At 45.5% G+C, this 14,706-nt stretch overlaps 1 protein-coding gene and 1 long non-coding RNA gene across 2 annotated transcripts in view; one reads left to right on the top strand and one right to left on the bottom strand.

Moving 5' to 3' along the window:
• The window catches only part of COL9A3 (collagen type IX alpha 3 chain), a 61,392-nt gene extending 60,361 nt beyond the window's left edge, over nt 1–1,031 (top strand). The window contains exon 32 of the mRNA XM_040331450.1: nt 75–1,031. Coding sequence (XP_040187384.1) covers nt 75–256 — 182 coding nt within the window. The 3' untranslated portion in view covers nt 257–1,031. The remainder of the gene's footprint in view (nt 1–74) is intronic.
• A 1,728-nt stretch (nt 1,032–2,759) lies between these two features.
• On the bottom strand, nt 2,760–13,740 carry LOC120919323. The gene is made up of 3 exons (XR_005744553.1): nt 13,561–13,740; nt 9,518–9,659; nt 2,760–3,054 (listed from the first exon to the last, which is right to left on the bottom strand). It is a non-coding gene; the product is annotated as an uncharacterized LOC120919323 (long non-coding RNA).
• Between the last annotated feature and the right edge of the window lie 966 nt (nt 13,741–14,706).

Below are 14,706 nucleotides of genomic sequence, written 5' to 3'. Positions count from 1 at the left end.
AACAGAATCCTTCTACAGTATCATGAGTGTAGGAGATATAATGGTAATGGATAACATTCTTCTTTAATTTCCAGGTGCCCAAGGAGCTCTTGGTGTAAGTGTAGATGGTCGGGATGGTTCCCACGGTGAGGCTGGTTACCCTGGAGAGCCTGGAAGACCTGGTGCTGTAGGAGCCCACGGTACCCCTGGAATATGCGACACCTCCGCTTGTCAAGGTGCCATGGCTGCAGAAAAATCAGGTTCCAGAAAGTCATAAACATGACAGTGAACTAAGAAAAGGAACTGTCTTTAATACAGCCCTCTTTCGTAAAGCAAGACCTTCCCAAGCATTCAGAGAGGCTGGGTTTGTATCATATCCCCAAAACGAATGGTGGAGGACCAACATCAATACATCAACTCCATAAAACAGGAGAACATTTGATTAAAGTACCTTAGGTGATGATTTTATTTTGTTTATACATTAACTATAACCCCCTTTCCCCTGAAACCTACATTTATTTGTTACCTCTTGGAAACCCCCTCATCTTTAGCGTTCTTTTTTTTCCTTCTGTGCTTGGCTTGCTCATCCCAAGTTCACAGGCCCGTGACAATAAGCCTACCATCCAGACTAGCCAGGCCAAGCGCATCCAATCCTCTCACAGCCTTGCCTTGCTAGAGGTAAGTGTACATAGAAAACTTTCCACAGAAGACAATCTGGATATTCCACTGTTATTTTTTTTCACCTCCGTCAACATTCGGTGAAATCAGACACTCTGGTGTGACTGCCGTGTTGTAATAACTGTTCCCGAAACCTAGATGCGTACTGTAAAAAAAATGTCTTGTAAAAAAATAAAGAATTGTTTTTTTTTAAAACCATGATTTTTAAACACGTCCTGTTTTCGCGTACCGCGGACAAATAAACGGCTGCAAACAATGTGAATATCGGTGATTGAAATTTAGTATTTATTTTGGTGACTTTTGTGTACAATGAAAGCTGTTGCACCGTCTGTTGTAAGAATGAAATAAAGCCACTTTCACCACACGGAAATCCATCAAGACATCTTTGCAATTTATTGACAACTGAAAACTTTACTACAGGGGTACAGGCTTGTGAAGTGCGGCGGAAAAATGCCCTAAACAACAAAAGGGCGCCGTAGCTAAAAAAGATAAATATGTAATATAATAAATAATATAATAAAATAAGTCTTTGAAAAACACTGCTGTTCTTTCATTAAGAAGATGTAGATTAGATGTAGTCTCTGAAATTTCAGTTCCTGGATGGTGGATCCAATCCAGCACCAGTCAGTGCAGAAAGAAACACCACCACACTGGTAAAGGGAACCTGTCATGAAAAAAATACAGGTGGAAGGGCGGCTGGTTGCCAGTGATAACCTTCTTTGGAAACCCTGTGGCTTCAATGCTTTGTAAATGACTGACCCTTGAAGTCATAAATTTAGATATCCTTATCTGTGGGTCTTCTGGCAGTTGTGGCTGAAATTTTAGTTGGTCTACCTGACCGTGGTTTGGTTTCAACAGAACCTCTCATTTTCCACTTCTTAATTAGAGTTTAAATACTGCTGATTGCCATTCTAGATTCCTTGGATATCTTTTTATATCCCTTTCCTGTTTTATACAGTTCAACTACCTTTTTCCCACAGATCCTTTGACAATTTCTTTGCTTTCCCCATGACTCAGAATCCAGAAACGTCAGTGCAGCACTGGATGAAAGATGCAAGGGTCTGTCAGGTGTCCAGAAACTCATTGATCTTTTATACACACACACTAATTACAAGCAAACAGATCACAGATGAGGATGGTTACCTTTAAAAGCCATTCAAACCCCTTTGTGTCAACTTGTGTGCATGTTATTAGGCCAAAATCACCAGGGTATGTAAACTTTTGATTTGGGTAGTTTCTGTTGTCGATATGATTTAGAAAGAGTAAACGCAGTTGATTGATAATAAATGGCTTCAGCCAAACACTAACCATGAGTGAAAGAAATGTTTTTGTGTTATCATTCATATTCTCTGAAAAATGGTGAAGAAATTATAAATTCTGCCAGGGTGTGTAAACTTATGAGCACAACTGTGGCCCAGATTCACAAAGGACTTACGACGGCGTAACTCCACGTACGCCGTCGTAAGTCCGAATGTGCGCCGTCGTATCTATGCACCTGATTCTTAGAATCAGTTACGGATGAATTTTGCCTAGATACGAGCGGCGTAAGTCTCCTACGCCGTCGTATCTTGGGGTGCATATTTACGCTGGCCGCTAGGGGCGCTTCCGTATATTTCCACGTTGAATATGCAAATGAGCTAGATACGCCGATTCACAAACGTACGTGCGCCCGGCGTATCAAGATACGTCGTTTACGTAAGGCGTCGGACCGGCGTAAAGTTACCCCTCATAAAGCAGGGGTAAGTCATGTTAGGTATGGACGTCGGAAACGTACGAACAGCGTCATATTTACGTCGTTTGCGTAAGTCGTCCATGAATGGGGCTGGGCGTAGGTTACGTTCACGTCGACTAAGCATTGAGCGGGCGTAATTTACTTTGAAAATTCAACGTGATACTGAGCATCACTTACATACAACACGCCCCCTACCAGCCTAGTTTGAATTAGGCGGGCTTACGCCGGCCCATTTACACTACGCCGCCGTAACTTAGAGCGCAAGTCCTTTCTGAATACGGGACCTGCCGCTCTAAGTTACGGCGGCGTAGTGTATCTGAGATACGCTACGCCCACCTAAAGATAGGCGCTTCTTTGAGAATCTGGGCCTGTATTTATAAAATGTGTTTTAACCTTTTCCAAAATTCTAGCCAAAACGAAAAAAAAAATTGGACTTTAGCTATACTTGAAACCTTTATGTTTAGGTGATAGAATTCTAACTGTTAATACACGTGGTTGTGTTGGCTCTGCTCCTGCGCGGGGCACTGTAATGATGAAGAGTATTTTCACGTTTGGGTCACGTGACATCTGGCAGTCAGGTGGTGTCTGAGATTTGCTCTAAAAGTTTCTTATTGGTTGCCTTTAAAATTCATCATTGTGGTTCCATGGTAAGTGCTTTCAAATGCCTGCAAGGTAACACAAAAGAGTACAATAAATAATAATAAAAAAATAATATATTTATTTTGCTACATACATTTTTATATGACTTAATAACAGGACAACAATAAAAATGATAATACTTCTCAAGCTCTTGCGTTCTCCTGCCAGGGCCCGGACATAAAGAGAAATGATATCTCTAGCTCAGTGCATGGGCCTGGGATGGCGTTGGAGTACAGACCTCAGCATCAGATACAAGATGCAAACTGCTCTGGGCAGACCACGGTAGTGTAAAGAAAGATTTGTCTGCATCTGATGTTTCTACGATTAAACCTCAAAAAAGGCTTTTTTTTCACGCCAGACATTTTCACTGCAGCACATTATCACAAGATTGCCTTGTCTGCGACTGCACAGTGAAAGGAGAAGCAGCACAGTAATGCGCCCACCTACCTGTCACTTTGCTCTTTCCACCAGTGGCGGTTCGTCCAAAGAGGGCGCTGGAGCGCCGCCCCCTCTGGCTCTCACCCGCCACTGAGTCTAATAACATACATTCATGCATTGCATGAATGTATGTTATTGTTGCCAGCTGCCGCTGGTCTATTCAGATGGCCGGAACTTGAGCGCCGGCCACCTGAATAACGGCAGCTGGTTGGCTGTGCGGAAGTGCCTATCAGAGCCAGGCTTTCCGAATACAGCCCTCGTCCTCCCGGATGTCTTATCCTCGGAACGCATGGGAGGTGCGTTCCTTGGATAAGACTGACGGCCGTCTCAGCAAATCAGGTTCCCCGATTCTGGTTATCAGTAACCTGATTGGCTGAAGCGTCACCAAGGCGGGAGAAGACATCGAGGGACGTGGAAGGAGTAAGGTAAGTGCATTTTACAGGGCACAGAGGCGACAAAGGGCACAGAGGCATCAATGGGCACAGTGGTGACAAAGGGCACAGTGGCATCAAAGGGCACAGTGGCATCAAAGGGCACAGTGGCATCAAAGGGTACAGTGACATCAAAGGGCACAATGGTGACAAAGGGCACAATGGTGACAATGGGCACAATGGCAACAATTAAAGGGCACAGTGACATGCACAGTGGCGACAATTAAAGGGCACAGTGGCAACAATTGGCACAGTGGCGACAATTGAGGGGCACAGTGGCTGCGTTTGATGGCATGGCATAGTGGTGACAATTGATGGCACAGTGGCTGTGTTTGATGGCATTGCACAGTGGCTGCGTTTGATGGCATGGCACAGTGGTGACAATTGATGGCACAGTGGCTGCATTTGATGGGCACAGTGAGGCTGCAATTTGTTTCTTTTTTTTTTTTTTTGCGCCCCCCCCCAAAAATTTTAAGCACCAGCCGCCACTGCTTTCCACCTATCAGAATGCTTATTGTCAGCACGTGTACTGACTGTCTCCTTGTGCTGCTTCTTTCTCTCACACTCCAGCACTGCTGTACAGGGACTGCAAGAGGATGATGGCAGGTTTGATTCAGGTACTAACTCTGCTTGCATTTAAAAATGACATTTAATGGTGTAGTAATGATTACATTAGCTGGAATTATTTTGTGTGTTTCATACCAGCCTGTAGTTTAGCTTTAAAAATATTGAAAATTACATTAAAGCTCATGTGCGTAGTAAATAGGTTTAGACAGTGCCAGGTCATCTAGTGCCCAGGGTGAACATGCCAAACCCCCCCATGATGTATGACCATTTATGTGTCAGCAAAAATCCCCCTCAAAAAACGGAGTGCTAATCTGCGTGATTACTCCCTAAGAATAAATCCCCCCACCCCCACTAAGTCTCCAAAAATAAGACCTACCCTGAGAATAAGACCTAGCGCTATTTTCCAGGAGGGCTACAATATAAGTCTTACCCCAAAAATAAGCCCTAGTTTAAAATGCTTGTAAAATCCTATAATCCACTCTATTACAGTATTATATAATGTACAATGTGTGTGTTTCTGTAATACGTATAATTGCAGGGAAGAGAGCTCCGGCGGGTCACAGAAGCGCAGAGCCGCGCTGTAACAAAGGTATTTGGCACAATTATATTACAGAAACACACACATTGTACATTTTATATTACTGTAATATAGTGGATTATAGGATTTTACAAGCATTTTAACTCGCACTGAGGATTCCTGACAGGTAGGGAGGGGGAGAGAAGACAGCACATTACATGGTAAGACCTACCCTGAAAATAAGCCCTACTGTGTCTTTTGTTGCCAAAATTAATATAAGACCCGGGCTTATTTTCGGGGAAACACGGTAGCACAAATCTTCTACCCCTAAAATTTCCCCTCCAAGTACACATCCTCTCCTCCCACTCCAAATTCCCCCCAATCTTCCCTCCTAGAACAAATTCCCCCTCCCCCAATTTTCCCCATCTAGCACAAAATAACCCCCCCAATCATCCCTACTAACACAAATCATCCCTCCCCAAAAAATCTTTCCTAGCACAATTGCAACATCCCACCCCCACCCCCCACCCCCCCAAAAAACAACTCCCCCCTCCTAGCACAAATCCCCTTCCTCTACCTCTACCCCCCCTCCCAACACAGATCCCATTAAATCACCACTCCTAGCGCACACACACACACATTTCCCCTCCTAGAACAATTGCTACCCCATGCCACCCTTCAAATTCCCCCTTCCAATACAAATCCACTCCCCTCCTATCTCCTCAGGAAGCCCTCCCACCTCACATGATACCACAGTGCCCAGGGCAGCCGCCCATCTTGCCCAACTCTTGTCCCGGTGTCTTGTCGAGTTGGTTCCTCCATCGGATAGGTTACTGCCTCGACTGCGCAAGCGCGGCCTGGCGCGGCGCATGCGCAGTAGGAGGCTACGGAAATCTCTGAGCCTCAACAGCTGAGTGTCAGCTGTAGACAAGCTCGCTCCCGATGCCTGATTATTCACGCTTGGTAATACACGCCGCTCTATACAGCAAGGGGTGGATGTGAGACGTGCATTTTATTGAGAAACCCATCCCCCAAAAAAGCACTGCCCAATATCACATCCGCCCCTTGCTGTATAGAGCGGCGTGTATAACCAATCAATAAAGCACTGCTCAATATCACATCCGCCCCTTGCTGTATAGAGCACTGTGTATTACCAAGCATCAGCGGCGTGTATAATCAGGCATCGAGAGCGAGCACATCTACAGCGGACGAACAGCTGTTCCCGCTCAGAGATTTCGGTCGGCTCGCATTGCGCTTGCGCAGTCAAGAGGGAACCATATCGATAGGAGGAACCAGCTCGGCAGAACACCCTCCCTGGGTTTAGATCTGCTTTAACTATGAGGGAGTCTACCATAGCATGGAAAAAGGTTATGTGTGTCTTTCCTTTAACATCTGAAGTATAAGTCCCATTTTAAGCTGAACTTCAAGCAGAAAAGACAAAAGAAATATTATTAAATGTATTTTATAATAGCAAAAAGGGTAAGTATGTAAAACGTGAGCTGGTCTCATCCTTCTGCCTTCCCATATAGAGTTTATACTGGGAGAAGGAGAAGCAGTACAAGTTATGCTACATTGCTCTTCTGCAAACAAGGAACATGCTAATAGGAGAAGAGAACAGGGTGATGGTGGGATGAGCTCTGTAGCGGTCAGGGGTTAACGCCGTTACAATATTCCATTCCACCAACCCAAGACAGCTTCCGACACTCCACAATCCAGCAGACAGGACCCATTGGATTTTCCCCCAGAATAACGAGACACACACAGCTCTGTTCTCTGGTTCCAAACAGATAGGATACTTTTAATGGTAAACTCAGGCTTGTTATATACAGTCAGAAGCCCCAAGATACAATGGCTTAACTCCACCCACAACATGACACAATGGGTGCTCAATGCACATTCCTTTAGATAATGACATTCAGATAATCTACATGAACCAATTACTAGTCACTTACCCAGACGTTCTGACTCCGCGATAAGCTATTCTCACCTGATACATAATACACATTCCTTTGTAGACGTAATTGACATGCTAATCCACTACAGCTGAAAAGTCAGCCATCTGACTTTTCAGACTGCCAACCCCCAACACATCTATCATCAATAGACTTTCACACAATGAAATATCTTAGGAGCCAGACTCAATTAACACCTCAACAGTATGTGTCCCCACATGAATGAGTCATTCTCCTATTGACCTGTTGGGGTCAGAATTAACCACCTGTAATATTTCAAGATATCCTGCAATACAGTGTGAATTATCATTACTGTCCCGTCTCATGTAATCCGAGATATAATTTCTCAGTCATCCTATGCCCCTATTGGACATAGGATGACCCTAGACCCAAGAGTCATTGGTGAAGCTGGCACAGGAGTACCCCGCATCCTTCAAAAGTCTCTGGGTATCATGGGCCATTCTGTTACAAGCTCATCAATCTACTGCTTCTCCTTTCACTGCGCGGTCACAGACTGGGGGAAGGATAGGACCTGTAGATGTTACTGAACTGCAGTAGATAAAAATCAAGTCTCCTCTACTGCTGGACAGGGTTGTGCTGTGTGCCAGAGCTGTGTAAATCTCAGGACAGGATGGAGAGAAATACAAATCCCTTGGCATATAAACCAGGTATGTTTATGTATGTATTTCATCTGTGTACAGAAGTGTAGAGTTGGCAGTAAGAGTAAATTACAGTTCAGTGTCACACAGTCATACATACACTCAGGGCTGCTGTTAGAAATCACTGGGCTCCCTACAGCCTACCTGACAGGGCCCCGCCCTCCTCCTTTTTTTTACAGCCTTGATGGAAGGACCTTTGGTGAAATATCAGGGGTCTAAACCGAACCCTGATGGCTCCCATTTGAATCAAATAAAGGGACTGAGGACAGAGATTCTCCAGACCTTTTCTCTGCAGCCTCAGCTGCACTGGACAGTGAACAAATGGGAAGCGCTCTGAGGCTCCCTGTTCATTCACAAACGGATGCATAGTAAACACAATTTACTATGCTTCAGCGATGAATGGACACAATGCGTGATCCGTGCCAATCGCTCACTGTGTCAATTCAGGAAAGGTAGAGGCTGGTAAATAGGACATATTTGCTGCGCACACCCCCTCTCTATCCTGAAACATCCCCCTGTGTGCCCTAATCAGCTGCTGGCGGCAGAGGAGAGGAGGGAAGCTGGTAACGCTGCAGGGGAGGGGGCCACAAAGGATGGGGGCCCGGACAGCAGGGGTGGTGGGGATACAGATACTCATCCCCCTGCAGTGCAGCCAAAGGAAGAAAAGGGAGAATCAGGCAGAGCTGTAGGGGGAGCCACAAGAGTTGGCAGTAAGGCAGTACAACAATCGCTCCTGCTCAGCAGGTGCCCGGGCCCCCCTTTTGAACTGATAGGGCCTGGGCCCCATACAGGAGGGCTGGCTGTACTGCCTACACTACAGTGTCCTGCATACACTATATGATTAAAACTTTGCGGACACCCCCTCCATATCATTGACACCACAGGTTTCCAGTGAAGGGTACTATTAGGCCAGGTTCACACTGGTACGAGAAACGCTCCAACATTCATTGGAAGCTCATGTCGCATGACGTGTGAAAATCAATGTTCTCCAATGGGAGTCGTCTTAAGTGGTTCGACACATGTCGGTCCGACTTTGAAAATGCTCCCTGAGCTACTTTGGTCTGACTTTGATCCTACTTCAGCCAACTGAATATCACTGAAGTCGGATCAAAGTCGGAATCGCCGTCTTAACCGCTCCGACTTTGGCATGCGACCTGTGCTCTGATGATCTTGAAGGGGAACTCCACACCAAATAAAAAAAAGAAAAAAGAAAACGGCATGAGTTCCCCCTCCAAGCGCATACCAGGCCCTCTGGTCTGGTACGGATTTGGGGGGGGGGGGGCACGCAGTTTTTTTGACGTGGGGGTTCCCCTTATAATCCATACCAGACCGAAGGGCCTGGTATGCTCTTTAAAGGGGGAACCCATGCCGATTTTTTTTACATTTTGTGTAGAGTTCCTCCTAAAGATTCATACCAGGCACAGTGCCTGGTATTGTCGGAGATCAAAGTCTGATCCCTGTTTATTGAAGTCGGACGCAAGTCGCAGGGCAAAGTCAGATCAGAAGTGGTACAACTGTCGTGTCGTACCAATATGAACCCGGCCTTAATGCTACAAGATATTCTTTTTAGACTTTTTGTGTACTGCCAACCTTGTTCAGTAACAGTTTAGGGGGAGCCCCTTTTCGGTTGGAGTATGACTGTGTCTCTCCAGCTCCATAAGGACATGGTGTGATGATGACTTATTTGGTCTAACATCAGTACCTGACCTCACAAGTGTTCTTTTGGCTAAATGAGTTCCTGCAAGCACACTCCAAAATCCTCTGTAAATCCCCCCCTAGAAGAGCAAAAGCTATTAAAGGGGCCATCGCCATTATAATGGCTGTGGGTTTGGAAAGGAATTTCCAACACGTTCATATAGGTGTGATGGTTAGGTGTCCACATACTTTTTGGTCATATAGTGTAAGATAAGTGTAAAGTTCTGTACCTTTTGCAGGGAATCCTGATGCTGCTCTTGGGTGTATTTCAGAAAGCTCTCTGCCCACGTTGATGTTGTGGCTTTATCCATCCTTGTGTTACCAATGGGAAGGCACAGCTTCATCTCATCCCAGTACATCCATATCCTATGCCTGGAAAGAAAGACAACAGCTTTTATGAGTTGCTCAAATACACTAAACCTTCCCAACAATTACACTACGACCAGGGGCGGACTGTCCATTGAGGCACCCCGGGAACTGCCCGAGGGCCCCATGCCACTAGGGGGCCCTATCAGGGTTGCCAGGCTCAGTAAAACCAGGGACAGTATGTAAAAATCTGTGTTATTTTTACATCTGTCCCTGATATGTGCGAAACTGACATGCTTTTGATGTGAAAATCCTGAGATTTTCGCTGCCCTGCCTCTGCACTGCCTCCTGGCATGGTGGCCATCTGTAAGCCCGGTGGCCCCATAATCTTCTATTGCACGGGGGACCCATGAGTTGTCAGTCCGCCCCTGACTACGACGAGCCGAGAAAAATGAAGTTCAATGAATCCGAGCATTCATAGGATTTGTGTGCATCGGAATTGGCTACAGACGATTGGAATTTCCTACAAGAATTGTTGATGTCCGGAAAAATTGAGAACCAGCTCTCAAACATTTGTTGTCAGAAATTCCGACAGCAAATGTCCTAAGTGTAGTAGTATATGTTGTAATATAGATACTACACTATACTATACTATATACTATACTAGATTACTACACTAAGGAGCCTACACACGGTTGATATCCGACCAAAAGCTCACATTGAACATTTGTGGTCGGAAACCACGTACACACGGTCTGAATTTCCGACAACAAATGTTCAATGTGAGCTTTTGGTTGGATATTCCAACCGTGTGTAAGCTCGACAACAAATGTTTGAGAGCTGGTTCTCAATTTTTCCAACAACAAAAGTTCTTGTCGGAAATTGAGCCAACATTCCGTCGGTAAAAAAAAATCACGGTTTTGTTGTTGGAATGTCCGATCGTGTGTATACACCCTATTAGATTTTCTTCAGATTTTTGTCTTCAGATTTACCAAAACCATGTAGTGCAAGGGCCTACCTGATTGCCTACAAATTGAAACTCATAGACCCTGTACACACGATCAGTCCAAACTGATGAAAACGGACTGAAGTTCAGTTTCATCGGTCCAAATCGACCGTGTGTGGGCCCCATCAGTCCGTTATCCTTCGGTCCAGAAATTTAGAACTTGCTTTAAAATTGAACTGATGGACTGGTAACCGATAGGTCAAAACCGATGGTTAGTACGCAAAAGCATCGGTTCCAAACCCGGGCATGCTCAGAATCAAGTCGACGCATGCTTGGAAGCATTGAACTTCGTTTTTTTCAGCACGTCGTTGTGTTTTACGTCACGCGTTGGACTCGATTGGTTTTTAAACTGATGGTGTGTAGGCACATCAGACCATCAGTCAGCTTCATCGGTTAACCAATGAAACTGAACTTCAGTCCGTTCTCATCGGTTTAGACTGATCGTGTGTACAGGGCCTTAAAGTTTGACCTCATATTATATGGTTTTGGTAAATCTGAAGACAAAAATCTGCAGAATGGGGTCTAAGTCCAGGCAGAAATGTTTTCCAATTTGGATACATTAATTAGCACTTGTTAACATTCTTGACAGCACAGGATCGTAGATGTAACTATAATCATAGGCTACTATGGAGGCCTGTTGGGGTTCTCAAATGGTTGACCCCACTCCCTTCCCTCCATGCTCTATTTCAGGGATCTTCAAGCTACGGCCCTCCAGCTGTTGCAGAACTACACGTCCCATGAGGCATTGTAAAAGTCTGACATTTACAGACATGACTAGGCATGATGGGAATTGTACTTCATGAACAACTGGAGGGCCGTAGTTTGAAGATCCATGCTCTATTCATTACCTCCTACAGCTTTTGAACTGTTCAGTGGGTAAATCAGGGTCTTTAGAGGGTTTTCAGTCCTTCAAGCAGCTTTGCAAAGCAAGCATATGCATGATGGGACTGTCCTCAGTTTAACACTGCCCCCCCCCCCCCCCGTAATGCTTTGCGTCTATCCAATGTTAATGGAAACCCATAATGGTTATGTCTACAGTACAACTTTTTTTTTTTTTCACAGCAGGAACGCAGTTCCCTTTGCAGGACTAGAGCAGCCAAGCCGCCGAGTCAATCCTTCACTAAGCGGCGATTAGGGTGACCACATTTCCAAACTACCATTCAGGGACACCCCCCCTTCCCAAAAATCAGCTTGTGCTGTAACAAATCTCAGCACAGTGATTGGACACAAGAGGCAGGATTTATGATTTCTCCAATCAAAAGAAGGGGGACTGTGCTCCTCCAGGCGTTCCTGGCCAGGACAAGTACTGCAGTGATGTGGCAGCCCTTTTTTGGGGGCATTAGTTTAGCTTGAGGGGTGGCTGTGTCAGTTTCATTCCGGGACACTGTATTGTCCTGGAATGAATGTGCCCGGGACTGACCTGCCAAATGCGGGACTGTCCCGGGCAATCCGGGACATGTGGTCACCCTAGCGGCGATGCCCAGCTCGAGTCACTGTCAGGGGCAGGCGAACCTTAGTAATCCTTTATGTTACTGGCCGCTTCCTGTATATGGATTCATCGGGTAGTGTGCGGGTATTCCGTCACTTCCTCGATGCCGCAATGTCTCCTGGGAGCTTTTTTCATTGTTCCCAGTAGACATTGCAAAGGTCTGCCACGAGTTATCGCGGGATTTAGAAAGAACTTGCTTCTTTTTTCGAAAAAACAAACCAAAAAAACATGCGGTTTAGTAATTATGCATATGAGCGTATCATTTTTTTTTTTTGGTGGGGGAGTGGATCTTGGGTGGGAGTTCCCACACTTTTTTACCCAGGACTTGACCCCTGTTGTATACATAATAATAAATACAAGTATAAGGTATGGGGCATTGGGCACCCAGTGCAGGTCACGTTGTATCACCTCCTGCTCTATAATACAACATAATTTTTGGTAATAATCATAAAATCAAACAAACAATTCAATTTAAATTGATGGTTGGTAGAGAAATGCCCCCTTACATTGAAGGTTGGTATAGCATATTATTGGTCAATGAGAGGATAGACTCCACTGGTCCCTTGCTGCTGACTCTACTGAGTTACATTATTAGAAGAACCATGCAAACTCAGGCAGGAGATCAATCTGACACTGCTCATTGTTCAAGGAACCCTGGCCCACCCCTGGAGGAACATTTGTTGAGAAGGTCTAAGGGGAAATAAGCTAAACCAGACTTTTAACAGGTCTGCAATGTAGGCCAATGTCCATCAATGGAAAATGCTGGGCACCATGGAGATAGATCACTATGTCCTCTGGGAGGTCGCCCAAATGATTGACATCCTTTCAGAAAAAGTTCTCCCCGGTGCATAAGGCCCCGCCCCCCGTATTGCGTAGGCACGTCACGAGTCACGGCGTTTCCGAAAGAAGCCGAACATGAAGAAGCTCTATACGGCACCTGCGCAGTCAGCTCTAAACGGCTCCTAGTCGCTGCGCAGGCCCCGTATAGAGCCAACTCGCAGCTCTGCATGTTTGGCTTCTTTCGGAAACGCCGTGACCCGTGACGCGCTTACGCAATACGGGGGGCGGGGCCTTATCCACCGGGGGGAACTTTTTCTGAAAGGACGTCAATCATCTGGGCGACCTCCCAGAGGACATTCCTCCTCAGCATAGAAACGCCTACTCCCGTGGGGAGAAATACCCGAAAGCCAGATTGCAAATATAGATTATACGGTATGTACAGCGTAAAAAAAAAAAAAAAATGCGGACTGTATAAAGAAGTTGGTCTGATATAGATGTTATTTGGGTGAACCTCCGCTTTAAGAGGACACAGACAGCAAAACATAACCCTTCTCTACTCTATCCAAACCAAGCTGTTCTATCTCAGACAAGCCAAGAACTGCCCAGGCACCAGGGGGTTGTGTGATCTCCAAACTGGCATATCAGTCATCACAGTAATGGACACTGGGCACAAAAGTAACAGCAAATCTCACCTTTAACTTTACTCCAGACCTGCTCAGGTATCAGTAGGTTAGTTGAGCTTCTGCTCTTCTTCATGAATTCCATTTCCTGCTGGTAACAATGACAGGAGTTCCTATGAAGTGACATCTCTTGGTACTTGGGTGCCACCATCATGGGGCAGGAGGGTTTACAGCTGCAGGAGGCCTGAAAACAGTAAAAGACAACGTAAAGGCCGTTCATGGAAAGTAGAGAAAAAAAAGGCAATGAATCAAAGGTCTTGTTTTAGGGGAGAAACAAAACGTGATTGGTAATGGCATACCAAGTCACTGCAGAGGTGGATTACCCGTGTGTGTGGGAGGAACCAACGCTGTCAAGAGGGCTGACGCAGAGAAAACGGAAACCGGTGTCAACTGAACCTTCACTTTTCACCAGAATGAGTGGAGGGGAAGAGGCCGGTAAGTATGTAATTTACTGGCCCCTTCCCTTTCCAAATTAAGATCGTGAGTGATTGGTAGAGTGTGTTTGAGCTTTGGGGTGCACACCCTAATGCAATAGGCTGTGCACACCTGTGTATTTGATATATTTTTAAATATATTCGTATACACCGGTCAGCCATATCATAATGACCACTGGCAGGTAAAATCCGTAACATGGATTATCTTATTACAATGGCTACTGAAAGTGGTTGGGATATATTAGGCATTAAGTGAACATGTTGTCCCTGAAGTTGTTGTGAGTGAAAAATATAAAATGGGCAAGCATAAGCATTTAAGTATCTTTGACAAGAGCCAAATTGTAATGGCTAGACAACTGGGCAAGAGCAACTCCAAAACTGCAGCTCTTGGGTGATGTTCTCAGTCTGACTTAGTCAGGACCTACCAAAAGTGGCCCAAGGGAAGAAAACTGGCAAACCAAGTGCCATCGGCGGCCAAGGTTCATTGATGCATGTGGGGAGCGAACGCTGGCCTGTGTAGTCCGATCCAATAGAAGAGCTACTATAAATCAAATTGTTGAGAAAGTTAATGTTGGTTCTGATAGAAAGGTGTTAGAACACACAGAGGGGCTGCGTAGGCCACAGACTGGTCAGGGTGCCCATGTTGACCCATGCTTATGGCCAAAAGCACTTACAATGGGTACATCAGAACTGGACTACAGAGGAAGAAGGTGGCCTGGTCTGA

Source organism: Rana temporaria, chromosome 12 (genome assembly GCF_905171775.1).
Source record: "Rana temporaria chromosome 12, aRanTem1.1, whole genome shotgun sequence".
NCBI lineage: Eukaryota > Metazoa > Chordata > Amphibia > Anura > Ranidae > Rana > Rana temporaria.
Note: the sequence above shows the minus strand (reverse complement) of the source record. Positions and strands in the feature narration are given on the sequence as shown.